General features: G+C 40.0%; 1 protein-coding gene across 15 annotated transcripts in view; it reads right to left on the reverse strand.

Moving 5' to 3' along the window:
* The window catches only part of LOC140638528 (transport and Golgi organization protein 1 homolog), a 53,927-nt gene that overhangs the window by 24,201 nt on the left and 16,043 nt on the right, over positions 1-13,683 (reverse strand). For 5 of the 15 annotated variants that reach the window (XM_072836014.1, XM_072836017.1, XM_072836018.1 and 2 more), the window contains exons 3-4: positions 8,224-8,297; positions 439-495 (exon numbers count right to left, since the gene is read on the reverse strand). The exons of 2 other annotated variants lie outside the window; for them this stretch is intronic. In XM_072836014.1, coding sequence (XP_072692115.1) covers positions 439-495; positions 8,224-8,297 — 131 coding nt within the window. Of the gene's footprint in view, positions 1-438; positions 496-3,125; positions 3,550-8,223; positions 8,298-13,683 lie in introns of those variants that run through there. 8 more of the 15 variants (XM_072836019.1, XM_072836022.1, XM_072836026.1 and 5 more) reach the window with 5 other exon arrangements.

Genomic DNA, 13,683 nt, shown 5'->3' on the forward strand with positions numbered 1-13,683 from the left:
TACAACTTATCTGTCAGAAAGAATAAGCTTTATAAACCCTCAGCCAGCCTCCAGGAGGTAAGCATACCTCTCAAATGCCTCCTTATGGAGGAGAAGGAGCACAAATTGATTACAAAGGAGCAGAGGAAAATTGTTGGGAGTGATGAGTGTGTTTGCTTTCTTACTGTGGTGATGGGTTTCATTGCTGCCTACCTATGTCAAATATCAACTAACTGTAGTCTTTAAAAAGATTCTGTTACCATACATAAATTATATGACACTGAAGCTGTGGGAAACTAGTAATAGGCAAATCTTAAGAGATTGTATTTTGCCTACAAACGCATTGCAAATTTTTTTCTATAGCGAACAGAACTTAAGAATTTATAAGGTAATTTCAAATAGACAAAATAAGTAAATGCAAACTTAAAGTAGATAAGAAGTCAGTGACTTCTACTGTACCTTCTTGAAGTACGTAGGTAAACTTCTTTGGAACATTTCCAAAACTATACCCAAAATCTATGGAAGAATGAAAGCAAGAAGAAATGTACTAGAGATACAAATAACAATGTTATATAGACAGATGTTGATAGATAAGGACATAAGTGAGAGAGACAGAAGGCTATTATAATAATTTGGGATTACTATTACAACAAAAATTATAATTATTGTGTAGTTTCTGAAAACATTGATATTTCCTTTCAATGCTCACTTTGCTTCTGAACCACAACCCAAAAGGTCAGATTTCTGAAGTACATGGTAATTTGCATCATCAGGTGATCTTCTATATTTTGATGATACCTGTGAGATTTTAAGTTACTTGAACATCTACCTCCAAATAGCCAATGAAGGTATTCATGTTCCTATTTCTTGGTATGGTACTTAAATCAATCAATAGCAACTATGAAATTTAATTTCTAAAAGAATACAAACTTCCTGGATATGGTCACCAAAGAAAGAACACATCTCATTTGACAAAAACTAGAGTTAGAAGTATTTGAGAAGAAAAGACACTCACAATCCAATTCATCCTAATTCACACCAAGCTTGAATTTTGTGCAAACACACCTCTCTAGCAAGGAGCCTCTGAAATCTATAACATTTTCATTTTAGCCCTCAAACTGAGGTCATGAGAACATATGCTGGTGAGAAACACACTGTATCAGAATAGCCATGGTCTGAAAGACAGCAGGAGCTGTCAGCACAATGGTTGATCATGGGGATCTAATACACAAAACAGAGGGCACTGGTCATGAATAGAAAACACCCCCAGTCATAGATACTCTTGTACCTCTGGCAGCTGTCTGGATGCTGATATCAGTAACTGACTCTTAATTAGATTACCTCCAATAGGGCCAATAACACTAGGCTCTCAGAGACCATGGCCATGAACAAGTGGAGGTGGGAAACACAAGATGAGTTCGTTTATGCAAGAGCTCAGAGATGAGGGGGAAGGGAGAACTGAACTGATCTATGAGATGCAGCCCAGGGAGACGGGAATAATTCCAATAATGCCTACCAAGGAATTTCCTCCTTTGAAGACTCAAAAGAAACAGAATAGAGTCTGTTTTGACTGGAGGCATTCATGTGGGATGATTCTGCCTCAATACAAGGGTTGTTCCTGACTACTGGGACTTTCCAGATCCCTCTCTAAGAATCTGGTGGATGCCAATCTAAATAAGTCTACTTATTGCTATAGATGTTCCCTATCTGGCTCTTTCTCTCTCCCCTGGGGATACAAGTTTTGCTTTTTAACGCTTTGCTTTTTAATGATAGAGTGATATATTCACACTGGGAACCAGGTATTTCTTCATATTTGGACACTCCTAAGGACATTCGGGACCTTTTTACTCGGGTAAGTCAACACTCTGCACTTACTTGGCCGAATAAAGGATAATAACTTATTCACTTCCTGATCATGTCACTCCTAGTGATTTTCCTATGGCAAATGTCCCAGCAGAATGAGGCCAATTAGTGTCTGCTGGGTTTCTCAGGGCTCTCATTGACTTGGCAGGATACAGACTCCCTGGGGTCAGCTTCCAAGAACAGAAGGAAAGGGTTGAATGCAGAGTTATGAGAAGTCAACCACCCAGGAAGCACAGAGCACAAAGGACATTTCACTTTTTAACTGTAGTACCTACACCGATGCTTAAGATACCACGGTTCCCCAGGCTGCAAAAGTTCACAAATGTGAACAATATGCTGATAGGAACACAAACTACATATAAGATGGACCCAAAACTTAGAAGGCTTGAAGGAGGATCTTGACCAGGCTTCCAGGAGCAAGTCTAATACCCATAGCTCCTATAATTAGTTCCTGACTTATTTGTGTATTTTTTTATTTAATTCATTTACTTGAGAGAACGTGAGTGACAGAGAAGGCATGAGTGTGGAGGAGGGACAGAAGGAGAGGGTAAAGCAGACTCCCCTCCCCCATATTAGGGAGCCTAATGTGGGGCTAGATCCCAGGATGCCCAGATCATGACCTGAGCAGAAGGCAGCTGCTTAACCAACTGAGCCACCCAGGTGTCCTGAGTTCCTGACATTTTTAAAGTCAATTTTAATGAGATATAATCTATATATCATACAAGCCCCCTATATAAGACATAATGGTCAATGGCTTCTATATCTTCACAAATCCTTCCTTCTTGATACAATGAACCTAGTATTTACAGGTTTCCATCCAGCCAACACTGCTCTTTTTGGACCAAGCGGCACAGACAGGACCCAGAACTTGATGTGGACAGCTGTGGCCACAACCCCTTCAGGCTGACCAAGAAACCTGCCTGTGGTTCATGATCTTCAGAAAGAACTGAAGTTTTTCTGAAGTTCCCATCAAGGAGACTGAAAAAGCTATTTAACCACAATGCAAAAGAACCCAATAGGATGGAAGACACCACCAGCAGCTTCTGGGCACCTGGGCAGCTCAGGCAGCTAAGTCTTGGTTTGGATCAAGTCATGATCCCATGGTTCTGAGACTGAGGCCCTCTTTGTGTTCCCTGCACATTGTGTTTGGGATTCTCTATCTCCTTCCCCCTCTGCCCTTCCACCAGCACCTGTGCCCTTTCTCTCTCTCTCTCTCTCTCTCTCTCATATAAAAAAAATCTTAAAAAAAAGGAAGACACCACTGATGTGCCATGTTTACTCACATTTGTGTTTGGGCAACCAGGACACAGGAATAAGAAGAACCAGAAAAGCAGACTCTGCACCTCCATGTCCTAGTGCTTTCAGGGGGCACTGGGACACCAGGGAGGAGGTGGAGATAGGCAGGAGCAGGTTGGGGTGGGATGAGTGTGGAGGAGTGGGAAAGGGGACAAGGTGGTAATTAGGGATGGGGGAGGATGCGAGCAAAGGGTAAGACTGGGGAAGCTGTTTGTCAGGAGAAGAAGGTAGCAGGGACAGTGCCAGGGTTAGATTAAGTCCTGGAGGGGAGGAAGGAGGGTTCAGAAAGGATAGTAGTTCAGCAGGTCAGTAATTCAGTAGGTCAGCAGGACACAAGGAGCAGGTTAAATGGACTCTCAGGAGCAGCTGAAGTGGAAGAGGATCCCTCTTCCTCCAAGCCTTCTCCTGAGTGAATGTTGCCATAGCAACCCAGAACTTTATAATCTCTCCACCAATCAGCTGCCGTTGCCCCCAGTAGATCAACATGGATACCACAGGTGAACCAATTTTTAAAAAGCCCCTTCCTACCTGCTGCTCCACAACAAAGTACAGTTACCTCCCTAGTTTCTCTAATGGAACACAGACTTGAATGGTGAAGTAAGTTGTCCAATGTCACAAACTACCCTTGGTTTCAGCCTCACCATTGAACCTGTTTCATTCTAACAGGTTGTTTTCTGGCACATGGAAAGTCAATGAGATGTTCATAGGATTCTTTTCTGATCGAAGTTGAAGACCACCTCCTCCATGTCCTATTGTATGAGTGCCTCACCTTATAAGTTTTCTGGTTAATTACTACAACTCACTCTAATGTGTTATACGTTTAAACAAGATCACATTTCTCATATTTTGAAATACTTTTTAAAATGTCAAATTGGAGATACTCTGAACTAGAAATTGCAATATCTAGTTTCCAAGAGTGCTAAGAACAGCTGAAAGAATGTGAAAAATGGCCTCTGCTTCCCTATATCCAGATTTCTGAATCACTCACTCACTCCACAAATACTGACGGAAAGCCCAGACTCTTCTAAGCAAAGTACATCATAGTTAGTGATCCAGAACACACAGCCCAGCCTCATGGGGGTTAGGAATAACGGAGCAAAAATATTTAGTCTAATAGCAATACAGCAAAAATATAGCCACAAACTGAAATAAGTGCTATGAAGGGAGGGACCTGGCTAAGATTGTGAAGATATATTGTAGAAGGAAATTGCCTATTTGAGGGGATTAAGGATATCTTCCCTAAAAAATCCCTACTTGCCCTGATGTCTGAAGGATGAATGGGACATCAGCAGGTGAGGGGGGCATCGATGTCACACAAAAGGAACACTCAGAAGGTCATGCATACACTGCAGAGAGTCCAGGGCTAGGATGCCAGGAGTCATTAGACAGGTGGGCTTGGTCCACACCTTCCAGGTTATTTAGAGCCAATATGATAATTGTCACCCAACATCCATTCTCCCTTCTCTGTCACAGATAAAAATCTGACTCTAGGAGAAGCTGCACAACTTGCCATGATCACAGATTCATTCTGAGTTGGATTTTTTAACTGAGATATTTGCACACCCTGGGATAATTCATTGAGCACTTTTATGTAGATATGTTATACCTCAATTAAAAATTTCTTAGAAAAGACAGAACGTAAAGACTGCTAACTCTGGGAAACGAACTAGGGGTGGTAGAAGGGGAGGAGGGCGGGGGGTGGGAGTGAATGGGTGACGGGCACTGGGGGTTATTCTGTATGTTAGTAAATTGAACACCAATAAAAAATAAATTAAAAAAAAAGAAAAAAAGAGACATGTGCCCACAGTGAAATATACCATTTTAGGTGTGTAATAGGAGGATTATATTCATAAGGGTGCACAACCAACATTGCTGGAAACATTTACTTTTAGCACCATGTTGGCCTATCCTCATTTTTAGAGAAATTATGTAAAAATTATATTTTTAATTGAGTTTATAAAATACACAATTTAAATGCATACATATTTTAAAACAGCTCAATGAGATATTAACATGGGCATTTGTCTGTGGGAATGACTTACCACCTCAAGATGCTAAGGACATCTCCAGGTGCCTAGCTGGCTTCCCTCTGCTATTTGGTATGCCCCCCAGAATATCCATTAACCATTCTTAAAGCTCCTTAGTAGGAAACAGAAAGGCAATAACTTAGAATGTCCAGATGCTGATCCCACAGGTTATACAGCAAAGAGGGCTGACCAGAACCTCCCTTGTTCCCTAGAACAGGTTTTCTCCTCAAAGGTGAGCAGAAAAGTCCTAAGAGGCCTCATCCATCTTGGAAGTGATGGCAGCAGCACGTGTCATGGCCCCAGTGGTGTGGGGGCTAGAAGACTTCATCATGGGCCTAAAGAACTCAGCTGGTTCAGACTGAACTGTGGGGAAGGGATCTTCGAGATTCTCATTACCCCTGGCCTCCATGGGTAGGATGACACTGAGGGTACTCCTACCAGACAATAGCACAATGATGTTTCTAATGAACTTGCCACTTGTATCACTGATCACTGTGATGGCTTTGTCATGTGTCAGCACAGCATCAGACACATTTCCTAATCTACATGTAACCTCCACATAAAGGCAATGACCAAGTCTTGCTTCCCCCGGGATCCAACTGTCCCTTGTACAACTGAAAACATACTAGAAAGGTTTGTCCTTGGGTGATGTTTTAAGTATCCTCCCTGCTTCACTCAGGTGGCTATTCCTCATGCTCTTTGCAACAGTCTCGATGCTGGCCTCTGCTGTCGATGCTCTATGAGACACATGATTTCAAGATGTTAAAAAAGCTGATGCTGGAAAGCATTACAATCACTCATAAAATGACAAAGGAGGACATCAGATAGTTAGACGAGGAACATTTGAGGAAGGGAAAATGAACAGGAGGCGTGAAGTGACAGACCCTTCAAGAAAGAAGGATAATGACAAGAATCAGCATCTTGGGAACATTGTTGAAGCCCTCAAATATTTTTCTTTAAAAGAGAACCATTTTTATGACAGTGCTGTGCACTTAGGAATGGATTTTAAAACATGACCATATTTGACATATAATTTTCTCGGGGAGTTTACATCCAAACTCCCCTCCACCAACTCTTGACTCAGTTTGTGTTTCTGCCAGGAATAAGCACAGAGTTGCAACTACAGCCTCAATGTTATTAAACACAAGGTAAGCATAAGTACATCAGATGATTACAAGGCAAATTCTCAAAGGAGTTTTGCTTTCCTCTTTCAAATCACAGTATTAAGTTTTGGACTCCAATGTTTCAAATCAAACATTAAAAGCAAAAACAAACAAGAAATCATCTTCATCCCAAGAATGAAAAGAGAAGCCACAGACTTGGAGAAAATCTTTGTAAAGGACACACCTGTAAAGGTCTGCATGAAGGAACCTGGGAAGATGACAGAGTAGCAGGGTCCTAAGCTCACCTACCTCTCATGGATGCACATGGAAAACAGTCACTTCAGTGCAACCCCAGACTGGTAGGGCAGACTTTCCACACTTAATCCTTCAGAGGAGGCTACAGTGAAAAGTGTCGAGGGGAGAGATGCAGTCTGGTTCCGAACTCCCAGGGAGACCAAACACAAACAAGAAGGACACCACAAACACAGAGAAGAGAAAGAAACAGATCCCACTCCAGGCACCCCAGACGCTGGGAACCTGCACCAGGAAGATGACTCCCTGTAATACTGGGTGTTGAAACCATGGGTCTAGGGCCTAAATTCATGAGTTGAGGCAGCCCAGGTGGCTCGGTGGTTTGGCACCACCTTCGGCCCGGGGCGTGATCCTGGAGACCTGGGATCGAGTCCCTCTTTGGGCTCCCTGCATGGAGCCTGCTTCTCCCTCTGCCTGTGTCTCTGCCTCTCTCTCTCTCTCTCTCATGAATAAATAAATAAAATATTTTTTAAATTCCATGAGTTGATATAATCAGCAGGCCTTAACTCCAAGTACTTTAAAAATCAGAGGGCTTAGCTCTTGGAGAGCTAGAGAGCCACAGGAAACTAGGTCTCCTCCCTTAAGGAGCCGCATAACAAACATACAGGCCTCGATACAGCATAGAAGTAGCACTTTGGAAATCACCTGGGGGATACTGGAAGAAGATTTACATATTAATCTCAGAACATGCCCAGCAGGAGCAAGAGTCTCTTGCAGACTTCTCCAAAAATAGAAGAACTGGTGGGTGCTGTTTCTCTGCCCTCCCAAGCCCAGATATCCAGGCACTTGCTGGAACCACCATGAACACTCTTCATCTACCTTCCTACCACCCCAAGCTCTGCCCTACATTCTCCTGGGGACTGCAGCTTCCAATCCCACCCCACTCAGCAAAAGTCCCTTCAAAGCTGCTCCCATCATGTCTCTTTCTGCAAGTAGTTCTGATAGCCTGTCCTACCATGGGGAGAGGGAGAGATAACCACATATGCCAGCAGTAGGATAGGGGCAGACATCTAATCTGAATGCCAGCCTTGTCCACTAACAAAAATCTCACAGGGCCTACACAAGGAGAAAGCCCTGTATTTGGGCTGCAACCACAGCACCAGACTAGTGGCAGACATCTGGTCTGATTTCAGGCCCTGCTGACTAATGAAAGCCTCTCAGGGTGGTGAGGGATACTCTGCAGTTAAGGGTGGCCATAGTCCCAGAAATGGACTTAGAGCAAGCATCTGGTCAACCCAACTACAAGCCCAAGGCAGTGCCAGACTGGCCCTTTCACAGTACAGGGACCAAACCCTGTAGCTGGCTGGCCAGGAAAGCCAATGACGCTCAGTCACAACCACACATTGCATGCACGACATACAGGAAACACCCTGGAAGTGCATAGTTTAGGTGAAAAAGGGACATTACAGTATAGTGCACTATAGGACCTCTTATTCATAAACCCACTGCTTTCAAGGTCAAGAGATATCACTGACTGTCATAATACACAGAAAGAAACACAGAGAATTAGGCAAAATGAGGAGACAGGATTATAGGTCCCAAATGAAAGAATAGGACACAATCAAAGCAACAGAGCTAAATGTAACAGAGATAAGCATTATGCCTTGCACAGAACTCAAACTCATGGTCATAAAGATACTCACCAGCCTTGAGAAGAGAGTGGAGGATCTCAACAACACCTTCAACAATGAGACAGTCAACAAAACTAAAAGACAACCTACAGAATGGAAGAAGATATTTGTAAATGACATATCAGATAAAGGGTTAGTATCCAAGATCTATAAAGAACTTATTAAACTCAACAGCAAAGAAACAAACAATCCAATCATGAAATGGGCAAAAGACATGAACAGAAATTTCACCAAAGAAGACATACACATGCCCAACAAGCACATGAGAAAATGCTCCGCATAATTGGCCATCAGGGAAATACAAAACAAAACCACAATGAGATACCTCCTCACAGCAGAGAGAATGGCTAAAATTAACAAGACAGGAAACAACAAATGTTGGAAAGGATGTGGAGAAAGGGGATCCCTGTTGCACTGTTGTTGGGAATGTGAACTGGTGCAGCCACTCTGGAAAACTGTGTGGAGGCACCTCAAAGAGTTAAAAATAGAGCTACCCTATGACCCAGCAATTTCACTGTTGGGGATTTACCCCAAAGATAAAATGCAGTGAAAAGCCAAAACACCTGCAACCCAATGTTTATAACAGCAATGTCCACAATAGCCAAACTCTGGAAGGAGCATTGGTGTCCATCAAAATATATATAGATATGTATATTTATATTCACCACATCTTCCTTATCTATATATGTATGTGTATGTGTACGTGTGTGTGTGTGTGTGTATATATATATATAATGGAATACTACTCAGCTATTAGAAATGATGAATACTCACCATTTGCTTCAAAGTGGAGGGAACTGGAGGGTATTATGCTGAGTGAAGTAAGTCAGTCAGAGAAGGACAATCATTATATGGTTTCACCCATACTGGGAATATAAAAAATAGTGAACAGAATTATAGGGGAAAGGAAAGAAAATGAGTGGGAAAAGTTAGAGAGTGTGACAAAACACGAGAGACTCCTAAGTCTGGGATACGAACAAGGCGTAATGGAAGGGGAGGTGGGCGGGGGGATGGGGTGACTGGATAATGGGCACTGAGGGAGACACTTGACAGAATCAACACTGGGTGTTATTCTATATGTTGGCAAATCGAACTCCTATTTATTTACTTATTTATTTATTTAATTGGAAAATAAAATGGTGGAGAGTAGATCAGCTACCTAATCTCTACAAATGGTCAAGTTGGGTCCAGGAAGGCCTCCTGTAAAGGTGGAGAATATGATCAATGAGTTAGCAGTCATCAGTGACTGGGAGAAGAAGAGTTCATTGAGAAGTTTTGAAGGGGGGGATCCCTGGGTGGTGCAGCGGTTTAGTGCGTGCCTTTGGCCCAGGCCGCGTCCTGGAGACCCGGGATCGAATCCCATGTCGGGCTCCCGGTGCAAGGAGCCTGCTTCTCCCTCTGCCTATGTCTGCCTCGCTCTCTCTCTCTCTGTGTGTGACTATCATAAATAAATAAAAATTTTTAAAAAAGTTTTGAAGAAGAGCTGATTCAGCATAAAGTGAGTTCAGTTTAAGAAATAGAGTAAAATAAAAATAAAGTTATTTTTGGCTTGAAAAAAACGAGACAGAAAACTTAAAAAAGGACCAATTCGAGATGAAAAACTCAGTAACTGAAATTAAAAATATAAATGAGGGAATCAGCAATTCATTGTAGGAAGCAGAAGAACAGATCAGTGAGCTAGAAGACAGAGAAATGTAAAGCAACCAAGCTGAACAACAAAAAGAAAGAGAAAAATCCAAAATCAGAATAGGTTAAGGGAACTCAGCAACATTATCAATCATAAAGACATTCACATTATAAGGATCCCAGAAGGAAAAGAGACAGAGAAAAGGGGCAAAAAATTTATTTGAAAAAAATAACACCTGAATTTCCTCCTATTTGGGGGAGGAAACAAATATCCAGATTAAGGAGGCAAAGAAAGGCCTTCCCAAAATCAAGCCAAGGAGGTCCATACTAAGACACGGAATAATTAAAATGACCAAAAGTAGTAATAAAGAGAGAACCGTGTGTTGTACTATGTGTTGACAAATCGAACTCCAATAAAAAAATATACAAAAAACATAAAAATTAAAAATAAAAGCAATAAGACGTAAGAAAACAGTTACACACAAGAAAACCCCATAAAGCTATCAACTGTATTCTGGAGGCCTAAAGGGAGTGGCATGATCTTTCAAAGTTCTGAAAGAAAAAACCTCCAGTCATGAATTTCCTACCCAGCAAGACTATCTCTTAGAATATAGGAGAGATGGTTTCTAGACAAACAAAACTTAAGGATTTCAGCACCTCTAAAACAGCCTTTCAACAGATGATAAAGGAAACTCTCTGAGTGGAAAGAAAAGACCATAATCAGGAATAAGAACATTAGGAAGAGAAAAAACTTCACAGGGAAATAGAAACATAATAAAAGTAGTAGATTAATCACTTATAAAACCAGTATGAAGGTTAAAACAGAAAAATAGTAAAATCATGCTTCTCCCTCTACCTATGTTTCTGCCTCTCTCTGTGTCTCTCATGAATAAATAAAATATTTTTTAAAAATGGGGGGGGTATGCCTGAGTGTCTCAGCAGTTGAGTGTCTGCCTTTGACTCAAGGCATGGTCCCAGAGTCCCAGGATGGAGTCTTATATCAGGCTGCCTCGAGGAGCTTGCTTCTCCCTCTGCCTCTCTATGTGTCTCTCATTAATAAATAAAATCTTTTTTAAAAAATAAAAGAAAAATAGTAAAATCAACTATATCTATAAACATTGATCTTCGGATTCACAAAATGAAAGGATGTAAAGTACAACATTATATACAGATGTAGTAAAAATTAGTGCTTTTACAATGTGCTGAAAGATAATGAACCATCAACTAACTATATACAGCTTTAGGTATAGATGTTATATATCAATCTAAGGGCAACCACAAATCAAAAACCTTCTATAAATATGCAAATAATAGAGAAGAGAATTCAAACATCACTAAAAAAGGCCTCAAAACACAAGAAGCAAGAGAAGAAAGGAACAGAGAACTACAAAAATAATGGCAAAACAAGTAACAGAATGGCAATAAGTACACACTTACAAATAATTACCTTGAAAGTTAACTGAATAAATGACCCAGTCAAAAGACATGGGTGATGGAATGAATAAGAAAGTAAGATTCACCTATATATTGCCTACAAGAGTGTCATTTCAGACCTAAAGTCACAGGCAGATTGAAAGTGATGGAATGGAAACACCTTCCTCATGCAAATAGAAGTGAAAAGAAAGCTGGGGTAGCAATACTTAGACAAAACAGACTTTAAAACAAAGACTGCATAGAGAGACAAAGAATGACATTAAATAATGAAGAAGGGACAATCCCACAAGAAGACAGAACAACTGTAAATATTTATGCACCCGAAAGGGGGCATCCAAATACAGAAAGCAACTATCAACAGACATAAAGGAAGAAATCAATAGTAATACAATAATAGTAGAGAATTTTCACACCCCACATGCATCAATGAATAAATCATCCAGACAGAAAATCAACAAGGAAACTGTGGCTTTGAATGACGCATTGGAAGAGATGGATCTAACAAATATATTCAGAATATTCTATCTGAAAAAAAACAGAATACACAAATTTTTTTCAAGTGCACATGGAATTTTCCCCAGAGGAGATCATGTTAGGATAGAAAATACGTCTCAATGAATTTAACAAGGCTGAAATCATATCATGCATCTTTTCTGATCACAATGGTATGAAACCAGAAATCAATCACAAAAAAAGAATCAGGAAAAAAGAAAGAATCAGGAAAAGAAGCTTAAAAAAAATAGGCTCTTAAACAATGAACGGATCAACCAATCCAACAAAGAGAAAATAAAAGGAAACATGGAGACCAAGTAAAATGGAAATGCAAGAGTCCAAAGTCTTTGGAATGCAGCAAAAGCTAAGAAGGAAGATAACAGCAATCCTGGCCTACCTCAAGAATTAAGAAAAATTGCAGATACAGAACGTGACCTGAAGTCTAAAGGAGTTATAAAAGGAAGAATTAAGCCCAAAAACAGTGGAAGGAAGGAAATAATGAAAATTAGAACATAAAGAAAGGAAATAGAAACCAAAGCAAAAAAATAGAACAGATCATGAAACAGAGCTGCTGGTTTGAAAAGATAAACAAATTGGATAAACCTTTAGCCAGAGTCATCAAAAAGAGAGAGGATAAAAAGAAATAAAATCACAAATGTAAGAGGTGAAATAACAACCAACGCCATAAGAACACAAAGGATTATGAGAGAATATTATGAAAAATGATCTTCCAACAAAGTGGGCAATCTACAAGATATGATCTATTCTTAAAAACATATAAACTTCTACAATGAAATGAAGAAGAAATAGAAAATTTGAACAGACCAACTACTAGCAATGAAATGGAATCAGTAATCATAAACCTCTCATCCAAAAGATGAGAACAAGATGGTTTCACAAATGGATTCCACCAAACAATTAAGGAACATTTAATACCTATTCTTCTCAAACTATTCCAAAATACAGAAGAGGAAGAAAAGCTTCCAAATTCATTGTACAAGGCCAGCATGACCCTGATGCTCAAATCAGATAAACATATGACAAAATAAGAAAACCACAGGCCATGTCTGTGATGCAAAAATTCTCAACAACAACAACAAAATTCTCAACAAGATTTTAGCAAGCTGAATCCAATGAGACATTAAAAAAAAAAAAACATTCACTCCCATCAAGTAGGATTTCTTCCAGCGATGCAAGTGTGGTTCAATATATACAAATCAATGTGACAGATCACAGTAACAAGAGAAAGTGTAACCACCATGCCAATAAATGGAGAAAAAGCATTAACAAGGACAACATTCATTCATTATAAAAACACTCAACAAAGTATGAATAGAGAAATATACCTCAACATAATACCTCAAAGTTCACATATGAAAAAGCCACAGCTAACGTCACACTTGGTGAAAAACTGAGAGCTTTCACTCGAAGTTCAGGAGCAAGACAAGGATGTTCACTCTAACCACTTTTATTCAACGTAATACTATGAGTCCTAGTCATAATGATCACACAAGAAGAAGAAATAAAAAGCATGCATGTTGGTAATGAAAAAAAAAACTTTCACCATTTGCAGCTGACATGAGACTATACAGAAAAATACATAAATATTCTACCAAAAAAACTACTAGAACTAATCAATAAATTCAGTAAAGTTTCAGGATATAAAATTAAAGTACAATAATTTGTTGCATTTGAACATGCTCCTAAAGAAGTTGTAGAAGAAAATTAAGAAAAAATCTTAATGTGAGACAAGATCCCATCAAAATCCTAGAGGATAACACAGGCAACATCCTTTTTGAACTCGGCCATGGTAACTTCTTGCAAGATTCATCCATGAAGGCAAAAGAAACAAAAGCAAAAATGAACTATTGGGACTTCATCAAGATAAGAAGTTTTGCAAAGCAAAAGATACCATCAACA

The sequence above is a fragment of the Canis lupus genome, chromosome 8 (assembly GCF_048164855.1).
Source record: "Canis lupus baileyi chromosome 8, mCanLup2.hap1, whole genome shotgun sequence".
NCBI classification, from domain to species: Eukaryota; Metazoa; Chordata; class Mammalia; order Carnivora; family Canidae; genus Canis; species Canis lupus.